Source organism: Chanodichthys erythropterus, chromosome 5 (genome assembly GCF_024489055.1).
Source record: "Chanodichthys erythropterus isolate Z2021 chromosome 5, ASM2448905v1, whole genome shotgun sequence".
Taxonomy (NCBI): Eukaryota; Metazoa; Chordata; class Actinopteri; order Cypriniformes; family Xenocyprididae; genus Chanodichthys; species Chanodichthys erythropterus.
Genome location: NC_090225.1, coordinates 4,307,501 through 4,327,500, shown reverse-complemented (window position 1 = coordinate 4,327,500; position 20,000 = coordinate 4,307,501). Strand labels below are relative to the sequence as shown.

At 36.7% G+C, this 20,000-nt stretch overlaps 1 protein-coding gene across 2 annotated transcripts in view; it reads left to right on the top strand.

Moving 5' to 3' along the window:
* Positions 1-20,000, top strand: part of inpp5a (inositol polyphosphate-5-phosphatase A) — a 175,473-nt gene that overhangs the window by 41,977 nt on the left and 113,496 nt on the right. For both annotated transcript variants that reach the window (XM_067385695.1, XM_067385696.1), the window contains exons 2-4: positions 5,452-5,493; positions 13,261-13,361; positions 14,203-14,290. In XM_067385695.1, the coding sequence (XP_067241796.1) occupies positions 5,452-5,493; positions 13,261-13,361; positions 14,203-14,290 (231 nt within the window). The remainder of the gene's footprint in view (positions 1-5,451; positions 5,494-13,260; positions 13,362-14,202; positions 14,291-20,000) is intronic.

Sequence of the window (20,000 nt, the reverse complement as noted above, 5' to 3'; positions counted from 1 at the left end):
GTAATATTAATAGTAGATTATTAATAGTATATCAGTAATAGTAGTTATATATATTAGTCATAATAATATTAGTAGTAGCATATTATATCATTATCAACAATAGTGGTAGTAGTGTAGTAGTATATTATTAATATATCATTAGTATTAATAATAATAATAATAATAATAATAATAACAACTTTCATTTGATTACATTCAGAAATAATATAAAATACCGGTAAATAAAATGAAACGTTAACATTACAAACATCTAAACACTATAAATATAGTTATTTATATATTATTAAATATATTTTAGTTCCATTTACTCCACAACAAATCCTTTAAATTAAATGGTATTCAGAATGAAAAATATAAGTATAAAATAAACATAAATTACATATGGCATTCATTATAAACATTTAGATTTTCTTTAATTTTGTAAAAAACTGAGTATTCAAAGAAAATGCATAAAAATATTTTAAGTAACTATAAAGTCACTGGTGGCAAAAGTCTGAAGACTTGGACTCCAGCTTAACGACTGACAGATGGTTATACCAGAGTATTCTTTAAAGTGTATGTTACAGTACTATGGTATTCTGATCTGATCTGCTGTTTTGTCTGTGAGGGTCATGTGTGTCTTTTTCATGTGTTTGTTTCTGGTAAGGTTACGACCGTAATAAACAGTGAGTGATTATGGAGCCGTATGAAGGTAAAGGGCAAGTGGAAATTAAAGAGCTGGACGGAAATAGCAGCATTATTTTTCCAGAGCTGGAACTGTAGTTTCATCTAGAAGCAGCACATGTCTGTCATCTCCCTCTGAAAGCACCTGTTATCCCAGCAGCGTATGCTGTTGTTCTGCCGTGTTTAGCGCACTTCACTCCGCTGTCCTTTTAAAGGCATTCTCACGGCGCTCCTGAAATATGTTTGGCTAAATCTGAGCGCGCTCTGAATCCCTGGAGGGAGTGTAAACTAGGCCAGATCTGGTGGAGAACCGCACGGGTTCCTCATGGACACACGCTGGTATTTATATCAGGCCTTCAGTGGAGATCCCTCTCTAATTAACTGCAAATTAACTTTTGATAAGCTGAGGGAGGATGGACGTGTGCGTGGTGTATTTAGGTTGAGCTCAGTCCTACTTTAGCTCATTTGACTGATGTCGCTCCCTGTTTTACCAGAGGTCAGATCTAGTCTCTGAACCTGTCCTCGCTTCACATGATTTGATGTCACTATTATGCAAAATTCACTTTTACATGGTCGATTGAACATAATTATGACATCGCCAGAAAAAGAATACAACAGTTTATATTGGATACAATATGATTGGTCCTTCATATATCATATGTTACTAGGTAAAGCAAGATCTGCCCAAATCATGTGTTTATTAGTTTGTTTGTTGCTCAGTATCATAGGGACAGCTAGACAACCATCTAAATATATAAGCCCCAAGTTTCATTTCCCCTTTTTTATATTCAGAAATGATTCAGACACACACTGACATTAGCCCAAGTTTTGGGGACATTTAGGTTTAAAAAGCATATAAATGTTATTCCTGCAAGGAATAAGAAATGTTAGTTATGATTAATTAAAGGATTAGTCCACTTTTAACTACACTTTTCCTGATAATTTACTCACCCCCATGTCGTCCAAGATGTTCATGTCTTTCTTTCTTCAGTCGAAAAGAAATGAAGGTTTTTGAGGAAAACATTCCAGGATTTTTCTCCATATAATGGATTTCAATGGCTACCAACAGGTTGAAGGTCCAAATTGCAGTTTCAGTGCAGCTTCAAAGGGCTTTAAACGATACCAGACGATGAATAAGAGTCTTATCTAGTGAAACGATCAGTCATTTTCGAAAAAAATACAACCGTTTATGCTTTATAAACACAAAATATCGCCTTGAACGTATTTTCCGTTTCTGCATTCTTCATAATGCTTACGCTGAATGTTCTACGCCTTCCCTATTCAACTTATGGAACGAACGCGGCACCAGTTTTTTTTTTTTTTTCATAAGTAGAATAGGATAGGTGTAGAACATTCAGCGTAAGTGATATGAAGAGCGCGGAAATATGTGCAAGGCGATATTTTGTTTATAAAGCATATGCAGTTGTATTATTTTTTTTAAATGGCCGATCGTTTCTCTAGATAAGACCCTTATTCCTCGTCTGGTATCGTTTAAAGCCCTTTGAAGCTGCAATTTGGACTTTCAACCTGTTGGTAGCCGTTGAAATCCACTATAAGGAGAAAAATCCTGGAATGTTTTCCTCCAAAAACCTTAATTTCTTTTCGACTGACGAAAGAAAGACATGAACATCTTGGATGACATGGGGGTGAGTAAATTTATCAGGAAAAGTATATTTAAAAGTGGACTAGTATATTTAAAAGTGGACTCCTTTAAATTCCATCACACCTGGTTGCCTTAAAATTTTGAGTTCATTGAAATTAAAAATTTTAGTTAATACAATGAAGGCGATTGGTTTAATCAACAGAAACTCAAAATAATGTTATCTGAACCAGAATTAAATATCTAAGTTGATTTGACAAAAGAAAAAATGTTGTGATAACAAATCATGAAAATAACTTTTTACAGTGTGAAGAGCTGATCTGTGATCAGTAGTAAATGAAGCTCCATCTGGGAGCACTGCATTTGAAAAAGCAACATACCCACTTTCCAAACATGAGAAGCATTTATGAACCTCTTGTCTAACAAAAGACATTTAATAATGTGTTTTTACTCCAAACTCACTTCATAACATCAGTCGAGTGTTTGAAATAGCATTTTGATTAGTATTGCATAATAAATATATATACTTTATTATTATGGAGGCCCAGTATGGAACAGATGTGTTTAGTGCCGTTTAGTAATGCTCACTCAATCCTATTTAGGATAAAAATAGGAAAAAAAAATTATTCTCTCTGAAGAACTTTGAGGGAAACATATAATCAATGTTTTTCTTCAGTGTACAGAAGTGTACAGGGTTTTTTCCCATAGTGGATGCATAAGAGGCACATATTTCATATTAAATACATGGACTCTATTTTTGATTGTGCATACCTTGAAAAAAATAAAAAAATTACTGTCACAGATTTTTATCATGATATATAATATTTTATAATAAATCCTTATTTATTTAAAATCATTGGCTGCTTGCATGTTAACAGGTAACCCTGCATTTTTTCATACATATATACAAACAAATACAAATACAAATTTCATATACATTTTCATATTTTCTGTAAAATAAAAATTTTATTATTTGCTAATTATTATAGTTATATTTATCATTTAATGCTATATTTTTTTATTTTTAATGATGATTGAAAGTTATTACAATAGTAATATTTCTAATTTGTTTTAATATTTACTTAGTAGTAGTAGTAGTAGTAGTAGTAAATAAATAAATAAATAAATAAATAAATAAATTGTCTAAGTAATATATTGGTGCAATATTTTGGGCCAAACTGTGCAGACCTTCAAACAAGCAAAACAAACCTGGTATTTTTTATAATTTTTTAATTTGTTATTTAAATCGCATTTTAAATCGCAAATCACAATTTTATCCAGAAAAATCACAAATTTTTTTTTCTCAAAATCGTTCAGTATAGTTGGCAGTGTGTGTCCACAATTGCTGTATAATAATAAAAATCCATCCACTTAATTTTTTTTACATTGTAAATCATAAACGGTGTCTCAAAATGAATCGTTTGCAGTTTCTATATAGCTTCTGCAGCCCCGCCCCTTTTCATTGCTGTGCTCGTTGTGTTCTGTCTTCCGGTTTTTATTTCCGCAGCATGAAGGTAAAATCTTACGGGTTTATGAATGAACCACTCTACACCTATGATCAGCTGTTCCTACATCTTGGTTGAGCTTTCAATGTTGTAAGCTGATTGGTTAGTTCTTGTCACATGACCTGCAGTGTGCTTACGGTGTTCTGAAAAGTTGATTTTTTTTTTTTCATCTAGATGCGGCGTAGAAACGGCTGGCAAAAAAACAAGTGTGTCATAACTCGAGCATCGTGAGTGCACTTTTTGCACATCTACATTTAAAATAATAAACTTGAGTGCACAAAAGACGCAACATATGAGCGGCCCCTAACTTGTGAAAAACATGTGAATGGCCCTGAATGGGAGAAAAAAAACGCAAGGTCGGTCTAGCGCGTTTACATATAAAATGAAAGAAAAGAAGCGCAGTGGAATGTAAAAACGTGTTCTGTGGAAACACCATATGCTGTTTCTCCTCCTAAATACATTCATAAATCGCACCGGTGTGCATTTCCCAAAAGCATCATTACCCAACTATGGTCGCCAGTTTCGTTAAAAAGTGTTGGTAAAGACGGAACTTGCGATCACTGTTGGCTTTGGGAAACACACTCTTGAATGGTTAATTTGTGATTTGGAGCGATCTGATTGCATCTGTTCTCGAGTCAACAACTCACTGACTCAAATGATCCAGTCAGAGTGAATCTCCAGTTAATGTTTCACTGAATTCACAAGTCTGACTCAAAATGAGCCGAGAACCGGAGATCCTCAGAGCTCGAGTGTGAGTGTGACTGATGCCGCGAAAAGTAAATTACTAATGCCGAAATTTAGGATTTATTATTGTAAATGAAAATCATATTTGGGTCACGACTGTCAGTTGTTTGTGAACTAAATCTGCTGTAAAAGGGCAAATGTTGGAAATGCTTAAATGTTGACACTTGTGGATCACCGCCTGAAGGGTAGGCTTTAGGTAAAAACTAAACATAACGTTAAAGTAATGAAAATTAATGCCCATGCATCTTCCCCGCTGGCCCTGAAGACACTTAATGTGTGAGTGTGTGTGTGTGAGAGAGTGTTTGTGTGAGTTTGAGAGTGTGTGAGAGTGTGTGTGGACCAAATGTAATATGTAGGTCCCCATGAGGAAAACAGCCTATAAATCACACTAAAGGATGTTTTCTTGAAAATGTAATGTTTCATATAGGGTTGGGTCAGGGTTATGGGATAGAATGTAATGTTTGTACAGTATAAAAGTCATTATGTCTACACAAAAACCCATATTTAGAGTCCAGTCTCTGTCTCTCTCTCTAATGTCAGGGTTCAGTGTGTGTGTCCTTATATAGTCTTGTGCAGTGGGTAGAGTATGTTTGTGTGTGTGTGTGAGAGTGTGTGTGTGTGGGGGGGCTCAAACCCCACATGCACTCTTTATTCATCTGATCACTGATGCTCTCAAACACACCTGTAATTAATCTCACCACAGAAGTGAATGTTTCGAGCAGCATAATGGTTGTAGTTGAGCTTTATTCGTTCACTTGTGTACAGTATTTTAGGTATTAGTTTCATTGAGATGCTTTATTTTTTGTTAATGTTGAATTAGATAAAGACAGGTCGTTATGATGGTCCAAACACGGCCCTCAACACTCATGATGAAACACTGATACATCACTGTACCGCGGTACTGAACGTCTTACTGAATCCGTGTCTTTCCTCTTTCAGCCGGAGAACCTGCAGAAGACGTGGCTGCGGGAGTTTTGCCAGGTAAGAAACTCTTGATATTCCTCATGTTTCCCATTGAAAGCCAGTTTGAATGGACGTCTGGGTTTTCACATGATGTTTGCTGTCTGTAGGTCACATGATTTTCATTATGCAGGATTTTAGTTGTGTTTCTATTAGAGATGGAGTGACATGTCATTGCTGATCTCATGGAAGACTCATTTACTAATCAAACCCTCGGCTTTGACCTGCAGTAACTCCAGGACTGATTTTACCTGTAGAAGACACTCATTTACCTACTCATGCTATTTAGCTTTTTGTTTTGACTGACAAAAGAAATGACCCACTAACATTGTGTCTTCTGTGTGTTTTTATATACAGTTGTAAGAAAAAGTATGTGAACCACTTGCAGAATCTGTGAAAATGAGAATTATTTTAATAAAATAAGAGAGATCATACAAAATGCATGTTATTTTTGGTTTAGTACTGTCCTGAGTAAGATATTTTACATAAAAGATGTTTATATATAGTCCACAAGACAAAATAAAAAGAGCTGAATTTATTAAAATAACCCCATTCATAAGTATGTGAACCATTGATTCTCAATACTGTGTGTGGTCACCTGATGATCTACGACTGTTTTTATGTTTTGTGATGGTTGTTCATGAGTCTCTTGTTTGTTCTGAGCAGTTAAACTGAGCTCTGTTCTTCAGAAAAATCCTCCAGCTCCTGCAGATTCATAAGTTTTCAAGCATTTTTGCATATTTGAACCCTTTCCAGCAGTGACTGAATGATTTTGAGATCTGTCTTTTCACACTGAGGACAACTGAGGGACTCAAACTCAACTATTAAAAAAGGTTCAAACATTCACTGATGCTCCAGAAGGAAACACGATGCGTTAAGAGTTGGGGGGTGAAAACTTTTTTAATTTAAATATCAAGGTAAATTGTAATTATTTTTTCTTCCAGGAAACATGCAAGTATCTTCTGTTGCTTCTGAAGGGCAGTACTAAATAAAAAGCAATGATTTTTTTATAAAATAAGAAAAGTTTGGATCTTCATCCTGTTCAAAAGTTTTCACCCCCCAACTCTTAATGCATCATGTTTCCTTCTGGAGCATCAGTGAATGTTTGAACCTTTTTAATAGTTGAGTTTGAGTCCCTCAATTGTCCTCGGTGTGATAAAATGGATACGAAAATCATTCAGTCACTGCTGGAAAGGGTTCAAATATGCAACAAATGCTTAAAAACTGAAGAATCTGCAGGACGTGGAGGATTTTTCTGAAGAACAGAGCTCAGTTTAACTGCTCAGAACAAACAAGGGACTCATGAACAACCATCACAAAACAAAAAAAAAAACAGTCGTAGATCATCAGGTAACCACACACAGTATTGAGAATCAATGGTTCACATATGAATGGGGCCATTTGCATAAATTCAGTTTTTTTTTTCTTGTGGACTATATATAAACATCTTTTATGTAAAATATCTTACTCAGGACAGTACTAAATAAAAAATAACATGATTTTTTTATGATCTCTCTTATTTTGTTAACATTTTTCACATTTTCACAGATTCTGCAAATGGTTCACATACTTTTTCTTACAACTGTACAGTACTGTGCAAAAGTCTTTTCATCCCCAAAATAGTTTTAAGCCAGTTATTTATATCTTCTGCTGTAGTGTCACATTTCCAAACATTCATTTTGTGCAGCCAAAATTAGCGCATGCAATACATTTTTTCAGTGTATTATTATATATTATATTTAATGCAGCATCCATTTTTTTTATCATAATTTGGCATATTGATTTCTAGTTGTATTGATTGCAGAGGCTTTAACGTGCATGTGCTGATGCTTCTGTTCATGTTCAGACTGAAGCTCTGTTGTGATAGTAACAGTAATGGGCTGTTGGGAGTGTGTCATGTGATCGTGTGTGTGTGTGTTCGGGGAAGGCCTGTAAACTGGCAAGCTTGAGCTCCAGTGACGTCATGGAAAGCTGCTTTATTTTATACTCGCTCTTTTGTAGGTTTGCACACATCACATCAGCAGATGGTTGTGTAGTTTGGTGTTAAGAAACCCTGAGACACATTAGCTAGGTTTATATCCATCTATTTTTATGCGATTTTGGGATATTGCACAAAAAATGCTGGATGGATAATCAAATATGTGCATAAAAAAGTGCATAAAAAAATGTGCACTCAATGAAGGTGGATAATTGACGTGCGTAAACTATGATAGAAATACAAACCCGATTCCAAAAAAGTTGGGACACTGTACAAATTGTGAATAAAAAAGGAATGCAATAATTTACAAATCTCATAAACTTACAATTTAGTCACACAATAGAATATAGATAACATATCAAATGTTGAAAGTGAGACATTTTGAAATGTCATGCCAAATATTGGCTCATATTGGATTTCATGAGAGCTACACATTCCAAAAAAGTTGAGAAAGGTAGCAATAAGATGCCGGAAAAGTTAAATGTACATATAAGGAACAGCTGGAGGACCAATGTGCAACTTATTAGATCAATTGGCAACATGATTGGGTATAAAAAGAGCCTCTCAGAGTGGCAGTGTCTCTCAGAAGTCAAGATGGGCAGAGGATCACCAATTCCCCCAATGCTGCGGCCAAAAATAGTGGAGCAATATCAGAAAGGAGTTTCTCAGAGAAAAAATTGCGAAGAGTTTGAAGTTATCATCATCTACAGTGCATAACATCATCCAAAGATTCAGAGAATCTGGAACAATCTCTGTGCGTAAGGGTCAAGGCTGGAAAACCATACTGGATGCCCGTGATCTTCGGGCCCTTAGACGGCACTGCATCACATACAGGAATGTTACTGTAATGGAAATCACAACATGGGCTCAGGAATACTTCCAGAAAACATTGTCGGTGAACACAATCCACCGTGCCATTCACCGTTGCCGGCTAAAACTCTATAGGTCAAAAAAGAGCCATATCTAAACATGATCCAGAAGCGCAGGCGTTTTCTCTGGGCCAAGGCTCATTTAAAATGGAGTGTGGCAAAGTGGAAAACTGTTCTGTGGTCAGACGAATCAAAATTTGAAGTTCTTTTTGGAAAACTGGGACACCATGTCATCCAGACTAAAGAGGACAAGGACAACCCAAGTTGTTATCAGCGCTCAGTTCAGAAGCCTGCATCTCTGATGGTATGGGGTTGCATGAGTGCGTGTGGCATGGGCAGCTTACACATCTGGAAAGGCACCATCAATGCTGAAAGGTATACTTAAGTTCTAGGGCTGTAACGATATGCGATATGAAATCGGAATCGCGATACGCAGGTCCACGAACCTGTATCGCGATTTGAGAAGGCAGAATCGCGACACACCCCTTCCAACTCCCAGAGTTATCCTTCCTGTCCAGATCCAATGCTACCACATTTTTAAATTACTATAAGTATTAGGGGTGTAACGATTTATCGTAGATGGTGTGTCTCAATCAGCTCTCTAGTTCAGTAAGTGGTTCGGGCACACATTGAATCTTGCAAGCAGGTTTAAACGTTTCTCATGTCAGTCTCTTGCATGGTCGCGTGAGAAAAGTCGTGGCTTTCTTTCACCGCAGTGCACAGCAACAGCTGTGCTCACAGAAAAGCAAAAGACGCTTGCGATGCTTTGCTTTAAGAAGTTCTGTGGCGCCGTTCACATATTGCGTCTTTTCCGCGTGCAAGTCAGTTATTATTTTCAAATGTAGCCGCGTGGCAGGCGCGCTCATAATGGGATCGACGCGGTCGCGACGCGCATGCAATTCTCAACTTCTCAGAATGCCGCAAGCGCACCGCAGGTCGTGTGACAAGAATCAACCGATCAGCTATGGCCTTTCCGTAACAAAACATCAAAAGCTCAGCTGTTCGGCTCATAGCTGTACATGGTGGTTTTTATATCTTATCTCCATCAATATATCACGTAGTAAAACTAATGCAAGGGCTAGAAATCATTTATCCTTTGCAGAAACATCCTCTGATCCTCTTGGAGAGCCCAGTTCATGGTTGCATAGCAACGACCGACGCCACGGGAGCGCAAGCGCTTTGGAAAGGAGAAGCGGTGCGGCCGCGCCTTCCACGCGTTTTTAGACGCGATATGTGAACGGCCCCTATTCATAATTCTAAGTTCATGTTAAATTTAAAACAATTTTTTTAGTGACAGACAGCCCTATTCAACTGTTAATTTGAATACAGAATGTTTTTATTAAAATTGTATATTTATTTATTTTATTGAAATGTGATCTTGTGTGTACAACAAGGACAATTATTGAAATTTGTTAATGTTTTTTTTAATAAATCTTGTTTGAATTTCAGTTTCATTTTGTTCAAAATATCGTGATACGTATCGTATCGTGACCTGAGCGTATCGTTACACCCCTATTAAGTTCTAGAACAACATATGCTCCCATCCAGACGTCGTCTCTTTCAGGGAAGACCTTGCATTTTCCAACATGATAATGCCAGACCACATACTGCATCAATTACAACATCATGGCTGCGTAGAAGAAGGATCCGGGTACTGAAATGGCGAGCCTGCAGTCCAGATCTTTCACCCATAGAAAACATTTGGCGCATCATAAAGAGGAAGATGCAACAAAGAAGACCTAAGACAGTTGAGCAACTAGAAGCCTGTATTAGACAAGAATGGGACAACATTCCTATTCCTAAACTTGAGCAACTTGTCTCCTCAGTCCCCAGACGTTTGCAGACTGTTATAAAAAGAAGAGGGGATGCCACACAGTGGTAAACATGGCCTTGTCCCAACTTTTTTGAGATGTGTTGATGCCATGAAATTAAAATCAACTTATTTTTCCCTTAAAATTATACATTTTCTCAGTTTAAACATTTGATATGTCATCTATGTTGTATTCTGAATAAAATATTGAAATTTGAAACTTCCACATCATTGCATTCTGTTTTTATTCACAATTTGTACAGTGTCCCAACTTTTTTGGAATCGGGTTTGTAAATTAACTGTGTAAATCCTTCGATCCACAACAAAAACCTCATGTGACTATGCCTGTGATTTTATAACTGGACTAAACAGCAGACCAATCACATTACAGCATCTCAAATGTTGGTTTGGTGGTTCAGAGACGCCTGAGCCAAAGGCTGTCATCAGAATGATTTGGTTTAATTCCCTCCAGAAGCACACGATTGTGTTCCAAACACCAGCATCTGAACTCAAGAGAACATGAAAGTGTTTATAGCGTTATATCTGCCGCTCTGAGACACAACTCATTTATGATGGAGGAAAAAGCAGCAACTTCCATTTTTATTACTGATATTTTGAGCCAGTTTCCCAGCCAATAACACGAGTAATATGTAATATATTTAATCTCTGGACACTGTGACTGTAATAATGGTGATGATAAATGCGTCTGTAATGTTGACAGAGCATCAGACGCTTCATTTCAATCAGCAGAAGCTCATTCACAGTGATCTGCCGTTATTTGCTCTTTAAACAGATGAAACATCTCTCTTCAAATATTATAAAAAACTGTAAAGATGACAATATCAATATTTCATAATTATGTATATATGTGTAGTGTGACTCCTGCTCTTCAGTAGGCGTTCAGTGGCTTGCTAATATTTATTTTGTGTTGTATTATAATATTTAATGTATGTTTATGCAGTCTTAAACTAACCTAAATTACTCTTGATATTAGTGTCTCATTCTCAAGGAGTGGAGACACTTTCTCTCAACCACACACACACACACACACACACACACACACACACACACACACACACACACACACACACACACACACACACACACACACACACACACACACACACACACACACACACACACACACACACACACACACACACACACACACACACACACACACAGAGTTTAACGAGTTGTGACAGGTGTGGTATTAATAGCAGTTTAAAGGCATGAAACAGAAGTCTTGATTTCGTGATTTTTGTCTGTGTGGAATTGATTGGATGGTTGTGGTTTGTTATTGGTGGATCTCATGTGATATCAGAGAAGAGATGTCACAGCAAGAGGGAGGGGAAGTTATTCTGATTTAAGATTCTGAGACACATGAATTTAAAACAATAATGATGTGCACCGATAAATAATTTAGAATAAACACTGCAATATTCCATAAAAAGCAACAAGAATTGTCAATTTTCAGTTCATGGTGAGTTAGAAAACCAGTAATAAACCTGTCCAGCTCTCTCACACACACACTGTAGCTCTGAAAACACTTGGATCCACTAATCATGCGTCTTTGAGCAGGAGGCATTCAGAAGAAACATGAGGCCATTGGCTGATGGAAAATCTGAAGTGTTATTGCTGCACATTGACTTTTATTTGATTTGGCTGTTAGTCTGAATAAAGCAGGTCTGGAGTGGAGTGGATCCTGATGCCTGGCTCCGACCCGGATCTCGCCGCCTCTCGGGCCTCACAAATCCTGCCCGACAGTGATCTATCCTCGGCCCTGCGGCCGCAGCCTTGACCCGCCGGCGCCTGCGAGTGCCGTAATTCACTGCCGTATGGATTTTCGCTTACAGGTCGACAGCCTGATCTCCGTGGCGGCACTTGTGGAAGTGTTTCAAAGTGTTGAACGTGACCAGACAGTCTCTTAACACCATACACACAGACTCTGAAGCCTGCCGTTGTGTTTCTCCTGAAGGCTATGAGGATCATATAGCTTCTGCTTTCCTGTAGGAAAGGAAACACTAGAGCTGAGCGATTAATCGAATTGAACCTGAATCAATTGCCTTTCCTTAAATTGAAATGGGCAATTCTTATTTTTTCATGGCTATTAATTATCTATTCTAAATGATTTATCGGTGCACATCATTGTTTTTAAATTCATGTGTCTCATAATCTTGAATCATCAGAATAACTTCCCTTTCCTCTTGCAGTGACATCTCTTCTCTTCTCTTCTCTGATGAAGAGGGCGGGGCAACCTGTCACTCACATGAGATCCACCAATAACAAACCACAACCATCCAAACAATTCCACACTGACAAAATCAAGCCCCGCCCTACATTTGTTCTTATTCAAGAAGTTGTCTCACTTGGCACAATAGGGAAGAAAAGTCCAGCACAACTTTAGTAGTTTTAGTAGCTTGTGGAAGTGCATTACAACATAGTTTCTTATTTATTTCTATTTATTATTATTATTATTATTATTATTATTTATTATTGTATATTATTTAGCATTTTTATATTGTTCTGTTCTATTATTATAATTTTTATATGCATGTATATTTATTTATTTAATTTTATTTATTCTACTTTTTACTTGTTCAGCTTGTGGAAGTGCATCACAACAGTTTCTTATTTATTTTGTTCTAATTTATTTCTATTTATTATATATTTTTTAATTATTTTGTATTTTTATTTTATATTATTTTATATTTTTTGCATATTTAAATGATTATTTATATTTATAAATAACATTTTTTAATTTATTATTATTTTACTTTTAATTTTTTGTTTTTCAGTTGTATTATACATAACCTTAAAGAAAATCCAGCAGTGCTTCCCATTAATTGCCCAGACTTGTAGTTTAAGCTGTCCTGCCAGTGTTTCATAATGAACCGAAAATATTTTTAAACTTCTCATAATAACACAAGTTCTCTAACATTGGTTTGCGCAATTGCTTTGGCAAAAGGCTGCGATTTAATAATTTGTTGACTATCTGTCAAATGCATAAATATAAATGGATGATTAGAAGAAACTGATTCATGCTTTTTTCTCAAATCTGTTATATTTCAGTGCTCTTTTTGCTCCAGTATGTCTCACATCTCACCCATCTCTCTTCTCTTGTCTTGCAGACTGTTCAAGCACACAGGCCGCACTTTGTGGCGGTTCACTGTCAGGAAGTAGGTGGGAAGAACTACGAAGCATCCATGGCACATGTGGACAGCTTCGTCAAGTAAGTCCTCATGTCCTCCTCCCTGCCGATTGGCTCGTGAGGCACGTGGAGCTGTGTGAATCCGTCAGGATTCATCAATCCATCCGCCCGCTGCATCCGGTTCTTGATCAAATAGCAGCCCCAGCTTCTGTCGTGTTTTGTTTTCCATATCGTCTCATTATTAAAGGCTGTCAGAGCTCACAGAGCCAATATTTACCCACACACCTGTGCGCTTGCACAGCACTGTTTATTCAGGAGAGCAGAAAACCTGAAGCACTGCTGACAAAGTGTCAGAAATTACTATGGAATTAGCAAATGCGAATAATCACATTTTAGTTTTGATTTTGATTTGGCTTCCAATGATTATGAAAACACGATTATTTAATTTCTTTGCAGAGGTGCACTTTTAATCCCTCCTTAACCCATAAATACATGAATGTTTTGCCAATCATTATTACATATTAGCGTCTTTAAAGGATTAGTTCACTTTCATATGAAAATTATCCCAAGCTTTACTCGCCCTCAAGCCATCCTAGGTGTACACGACTTTCTTCTTTCTGATGAACACAGGCGTAGAAATAATAATAAATATCCCAAGCTTTATAATGGCAGTATGAGTTACCAAATGAGTATGAGCTGAAGAAAGTGTCTCTATTCACATCCATCATAAACGTACTCCACACGACTCCAAAGGATTAATAAAGGCCTTCTGAAGCAAAGCGATGCGTTTGTGTGAAAAAAAATCCATATTTAAAAACACTGCAAGTTCCCTGTCACATTTAACTTTACATTTTTAGTAAGAGCCTGACTGTGCAAATGCTCCAGAAAGCTCATGTCGTGTTGTTGTTGTTGTTGTTGTCAGAGAGCTGCTGTCCAGCGATGCCATGAAGGACTTCAGCCGTGCGCGTGTCTACCTCGACAAGAACTACAAATCCCAGGAGCAGTTCACAGTGAGTCCACTGCATCACATGTGTGTTTCAGGAGCTGCTGCTGTCTTCAGTCTGAACGCCTCTGATTCATGCATTGGCCACAAGGGGGCGATGCCTGTCTCCTGTTTCTCATGTGTTCAGATGGCTGATTTATTGTAATTTACACTCAAAAGTTCAAACACTTCTGCTCATTCTTTATTATTACTGTCTGTACACATTGTACACAATGTTCTCGTTTAAGACTTAACTTTTCCGGCAAATTCAGAAGTGTGTAAACTACAGCAAATACAGATTCATCATAATAAAGTCACACTGGCTTTTAAAACACTATTGAAGAAGTTCACATGTATGATTCATATGAAGGATACATGTCTGTATGTGTATAAAACTGATTTCTGTAACACTTTACAACAAGGTTTCATTTGTTAACTGCTGTATATGAGCTAAAAATGAACTAAAGCAATGGTATTTTCAACATTTTCTAATGAATTATTAAAATGAAAAATTGTCTCTTGACATTAATGCGCTGTGAACTAACATGAGCTAACAATGAGAAATTGTATTTTATTTAACAAACATCTAACAAAGGTTAGTAAATGCTGTAAAAATAGATTGCTCACAGTTAATTCATAATGCATTAACTAATGTTAACGAATGAGACCTTATTGAAAAGTGTCACCCTTATTTCAGTCATTTAAGCAGGAGCTTTTAGATGTTTAAGATCATGAGAAACATAAATTGAGCCGCATGTGTCTTAATCTTTTTGATTGGTTGTGTATTTTAAGGATACCATGTATCACTGCTCTTGTTTTCAATTCAATCCAATTTGATTTGTACAGAGCTTATATTAGTCGATATTGGCTGATAGGATAGTTTACATTTGGAGTCTAATATAAACCATTAACCAGATTTGCTGTTAGCCATTATATATGGTTTATGTGAGTGTTTGTGTACAGGTGCAGTTGGATATATAATACGCTTGATAGTTGTAAGTTATTAATTTTGTGGTGATTATTGAGAATTAGGGTTGCAAAGGGGCGGAACGTTTTCGGAAACTTTCCACAGGAACTTAACCTGGGGAATTTTGGAAATATTCCAATTTGGAAACTTAAAAGGAATTTATGGGAATTAATTGGAAATTTTGGGAAATTTATACAGATTTATAATATTTATATAAAATGTATCATATAAAAACAAATATAAACATTTTGTTTGGTCATAACATGAAATAACAGTTATTTATTTTTTGCATTTAATTAATTTTAATTTAGTAAATATGTAAATATATTTTTATTGCAGCAATTGTCATGTGTTATTATTTCAGTGTCACATGATCCTTCAGAAATCAGTCTAATTTTGCTGATTTGATACTTATTTGTTATTATCATTGTTGGAAACGGTTGTGTTGGCTTGTTAGAATGATCTCTGAAGGATCATGTGACACTGAAATGATGCTGAAAATTCAGCTTAGATCACAGGAATAAGTTATATTTTTATGTCTATCAATTATTATACCATTATTTTAAATTGTAGTTATGTTTCACAATATTGCAATTTTTTTCAGTATTTTTGATCAAATGTGCATGTTATGGACTGGGGGAAGCACAGTGCATGCAGGGGGTGTGTCCTCAATAGCCCTGCAGTGAGTAGTGTGCCGTATGAGGAATGTGAATGTTTTATAATGTTGAATTATTTTGCAAGATGTTTTTTTCAACTACATTTAAGTACCCTGTTATAGGCTAACCTGCAATTTTGCAAATTCCTTGTTTATTCCCATTAATTCCCATATATTCCCGTTAATTACCATTTATTCCCATATATTCCCATGGAAAGTTTCCAGCTTTGCAAATTCCCGGAATTTTGCAACCCTATTGAGAATTATGAGATTTGTAAGGTTTTGCTAGTGTTGTAGAACTAACGATGTTGTTTAAAAGTTGACAAATATTGCATTACGATATTATCTTGCAGTGAATTGACGTTCCTGTATTCAAACAACTGTATTCAGTTCAAACTTGATCATATAATGATCTATTGCAATTCTCACACAGTACAGCGGTCATATGGGTTCTGTGTTTATGAATGGGCCACATCTGGATAATATTAGTTTTGGGCTGAACTTGTAGTCTCATATATGGTCATTTTCTTTCATCTAGCAAACCTGTGATCCCATTTCATTAGTGATGTGTCTTCAGATTTATGACAGTTTCCTGCTGTCGCCACTAGATGGAAGCAGAAACCCAGGAATAAATTCAGAGTTTTAGGTGGAGAACGAAAACTGAACTTCAGCAGGGAGATGAAAACACTCAATTCACTAGGTCAGTTATTCAGGATTATAATATTTTGGCAGCTAGGTAAGTTACTCTAAAAAAGTAATTAATTACTAGCAACAGTGTAATGAGATTACTGTACTAAAGTATTGCATTACTTATTACTAATTACTTTCTAAATCAACCTCAACCAGTTGAATAATACAAGGATAGACATGAAAATGCTCTTTTAATTCTTTCAAATAAGTAATATAAAGTTGTACAAATTATTCTTGAACTAACCAAAGTATTTAAAGGGAGAATGTTGCATATAAAAACATAAAAAAACAAACAAACATTAGACTTTAAATTTTGATGTTAAACCCATTGTTTTATCTAGAATTGTTAAATAGTCTATAAAGTATTTAATGCAACTATACATCAGAAGTAAATTACAGAAAAATTAAGAGTAATCCCTTACTTTACTTTTTTCAAGGGAAAACTAATTAAATTACAGGAATTAATTACTTGGTAATGAATTACACCCAACACTATACTTTAATGATCATAAACGTTATATAATGCTTAATAGATCATTCATTTACATTCCAATATGAATATGTGGATAACATTTAAAATATAAATCAAACATTTATTGCAGAAAATCATGTTTTTCCTCAGTATTTCTGTCTTTTTTTTCCAGTACAAATAAATGTTCTTAAATCAAGATGTGTTTAATTGCACAATGACTGAAGATAAGACGTTTTCTGAGATTTAAATTAAGTGAGTTTATGATTAAAACATAAAACAAATATCTGCAAACGGAGTAAGAAAAATAATATTGTTTTCCCTTTGATTTTAGTTTATTTTTATGTGCCCACTGGCAGATTTTTGTTCTCATTTTAAGCATAAACTTACATCATTTTGATGAGTTTCACATAAATTGACTGTCTCTTTGCATCTTCAGTAAATGTATCTTGATTAAGAATGTTTAGATATCTGTACTGGAAAACAAGACAGAAACTCTGAGGAAGAAAATATTATATGATACAGTCTTTGTGTTTGAGTCTGGAGTTGAATGTGCGTCTCACTTCACATTTAAACTGTAGTTTACGGTGTATCAGACAGTCAATAAATCTGCACTCAGACAGACATGTGCCATTTAACCGGACGCACACGCTTGCATTTGTTTTGCTCGGGTAACTGTTTGTTGTCTGCTCGACCTGTCAATTTTCAGATAATGTGAGTTGAGAGAGACAGACAGTATTTTCCCTGACCTGAGAGAGAGATTGCGATCTCTGATGGAGGTTCATTTTTATCTTGTAATATAAAAATTATTGGTATGTTTGTGTGTGTGTGTGTATAAACTATATCTATCTATGTGTGTGTGTCTATGAATCACAACCTCCATTTGTTCAGGGTTTAATATTGCAGGATAATAAATGATTCAGTTTTAAGTGATTCTTCTTGAAATGTATCGTTCTCTCTATTGGAACAATTAAGCATTAATCAGGTCAAATGATCCATTTGTGTCTCTGCTCGTGTATTGGGTGTGTTTGAGTGACAGCCGAGGCTCCGATCGCATGTGTTTTATCGCTCTTGTAAAGTATACGGGAGGTAAAATGTCAATTAGAGGAAGCATCCCTGATCATTCAGCCGCCGTTCACTAGTTCCACACCATTAATATTTATCATGCTGCTCTGCCCCGGGGCCCAAAGGCTCATGGGTAATGATGTGCACTAATGTCCGCCCCTTATTACCACAGCGCGCGGATGTGTGTGAGATATAAAGTGTTCCTGTCACAATGCGTTAAAGCCGACACGCTGTTCTTCTGCTAAAACACGATGACTCTCACCACGACCCGCAGCTTTGATTAGGACGTCATGATGTGAGCACATTAGCTGCGCTTTTATTCAGTGATGTATAGTGTTATATAATGCATAGTGGATCATTCATATATGTATAATATTTTAAATATAAATCAAACATTTTATCATATATCGAAGACTGCAAAAAATGAGCTTCTTCCTCAGTATTTTTGTCTTGTTTTCTAGTACAAATATCTAAAAATTCTTAAAACGAAATGCATTTAATTGAGATGCATAAGGTTAGAAGTTTTTTTTTTTTTTTAGATTTAGGTTTATGCTTAAAACACGAAACCAAAATCTGCGAATGCAAAAAGCAGCAGTGTTTTATATCCGTCTCGCTGTAATCATGCAGGCCGTCCGTCTCTGCCTCCTGCGGATGAGTCGCGCTGACGGCTGATAACATGCTGTTATCCCTGTCCCGGGCGAGATTACGGACGTGTCAGATGCTGTCGGATGGCTGTAATGCAATCGCACCGCCGCTGTCCATGAATACTTAGACAGAGAAGAGCCTTTTTGAAGAATGACACTGGGAGGAAGCGCATTTGAGGGAAATAACACGGGATACAGATGAAGAGAAAGATTTAACTGTGTGTGAGTGTGTGTGTGTGTGTGTGTGTGTGTGTGTGTGTGTGAGTGAGTGAATGTGTGAGTGTGTGTGAGTGAGTGAGTGAGTTAATGTGTGTTTGTGTGTATGTGAGTGAGTGAGGGACTGAGTGTAAGTGAGTGTGTGTGTGTGTGTTTGTGAGTGAGTGAATGCGTGAGTGTGTGTGTGTGTGTGAGTAGGTGAGTGAGTGTGAGTGAGTGAGTGAGTGAGTGAGGGACTGAGTGTAAGTGAGTGTGTGTGTGTGTGTGAGTGTGTGTGTGAGTGAATGTGTGAGTGTGTGTGAGTGAGTGAGTGAGTGAATGTGTGTTTGTGTGTATGTGAGTGAGTGAGTGAGTGAGGGACTGAGTGTAAGTGAGTGTGTGTGTGTGTGTGTGTGTTTGTGAGTGAGTGAATGTGTGAGTGTGTGTGAGTGAGTGAGTGAGTGAATGTGTGTTTGTGTGTATGTGAGTGAGTGAGTGAGGGACTGAGTGTAAGTGAGTGTGTGTGTGTGTGTGTGTGTTTGTGAGTGAGTGAATGTGTGAGTGTGTGTGAGTGAGTGAGTGAGTGAATGTGTGTTTGTGTGTATGTGAGTGAGTGAGTGAGTGAGTGAGGGACTGAGTGTAAGTGAGTGTGTGTGTGTGTGTGTTTGTGAGTGAGTGAATGCGTGAGTGTGTGTGTGTGTGTGTGTGAGTAGGTGAGTGAGTGTGAGTGTGTTTGTGTGTATGTGAGTGAGTGAGTGAGTGAGTGAGGGACTGAGTGTAAGTGAGTGTGTGTGTGTGTGTGTTTGTGAGTGAGTGAATGTGTGAGTGTGTGTGTGTGTGTGTGAGTGAGTGAATGTGTGAGTGTGTGTGTGAGTGAGTGAATGTGTGAGTGTGTGTGTTTGTGTGTATGTGAGTGAGTGAGTGAGGGACTGAGTGTAAGTGAGTGTGTGTGTGTGTGTTTGTGAGTGAGTGAATGCGTGAGTGTGTGTGTGTGTGTGTGTGTGTGTGTGTGAGTAGGTGAGTGAGTGTGAGTGTGTGTGTGTGTGTGAGTGA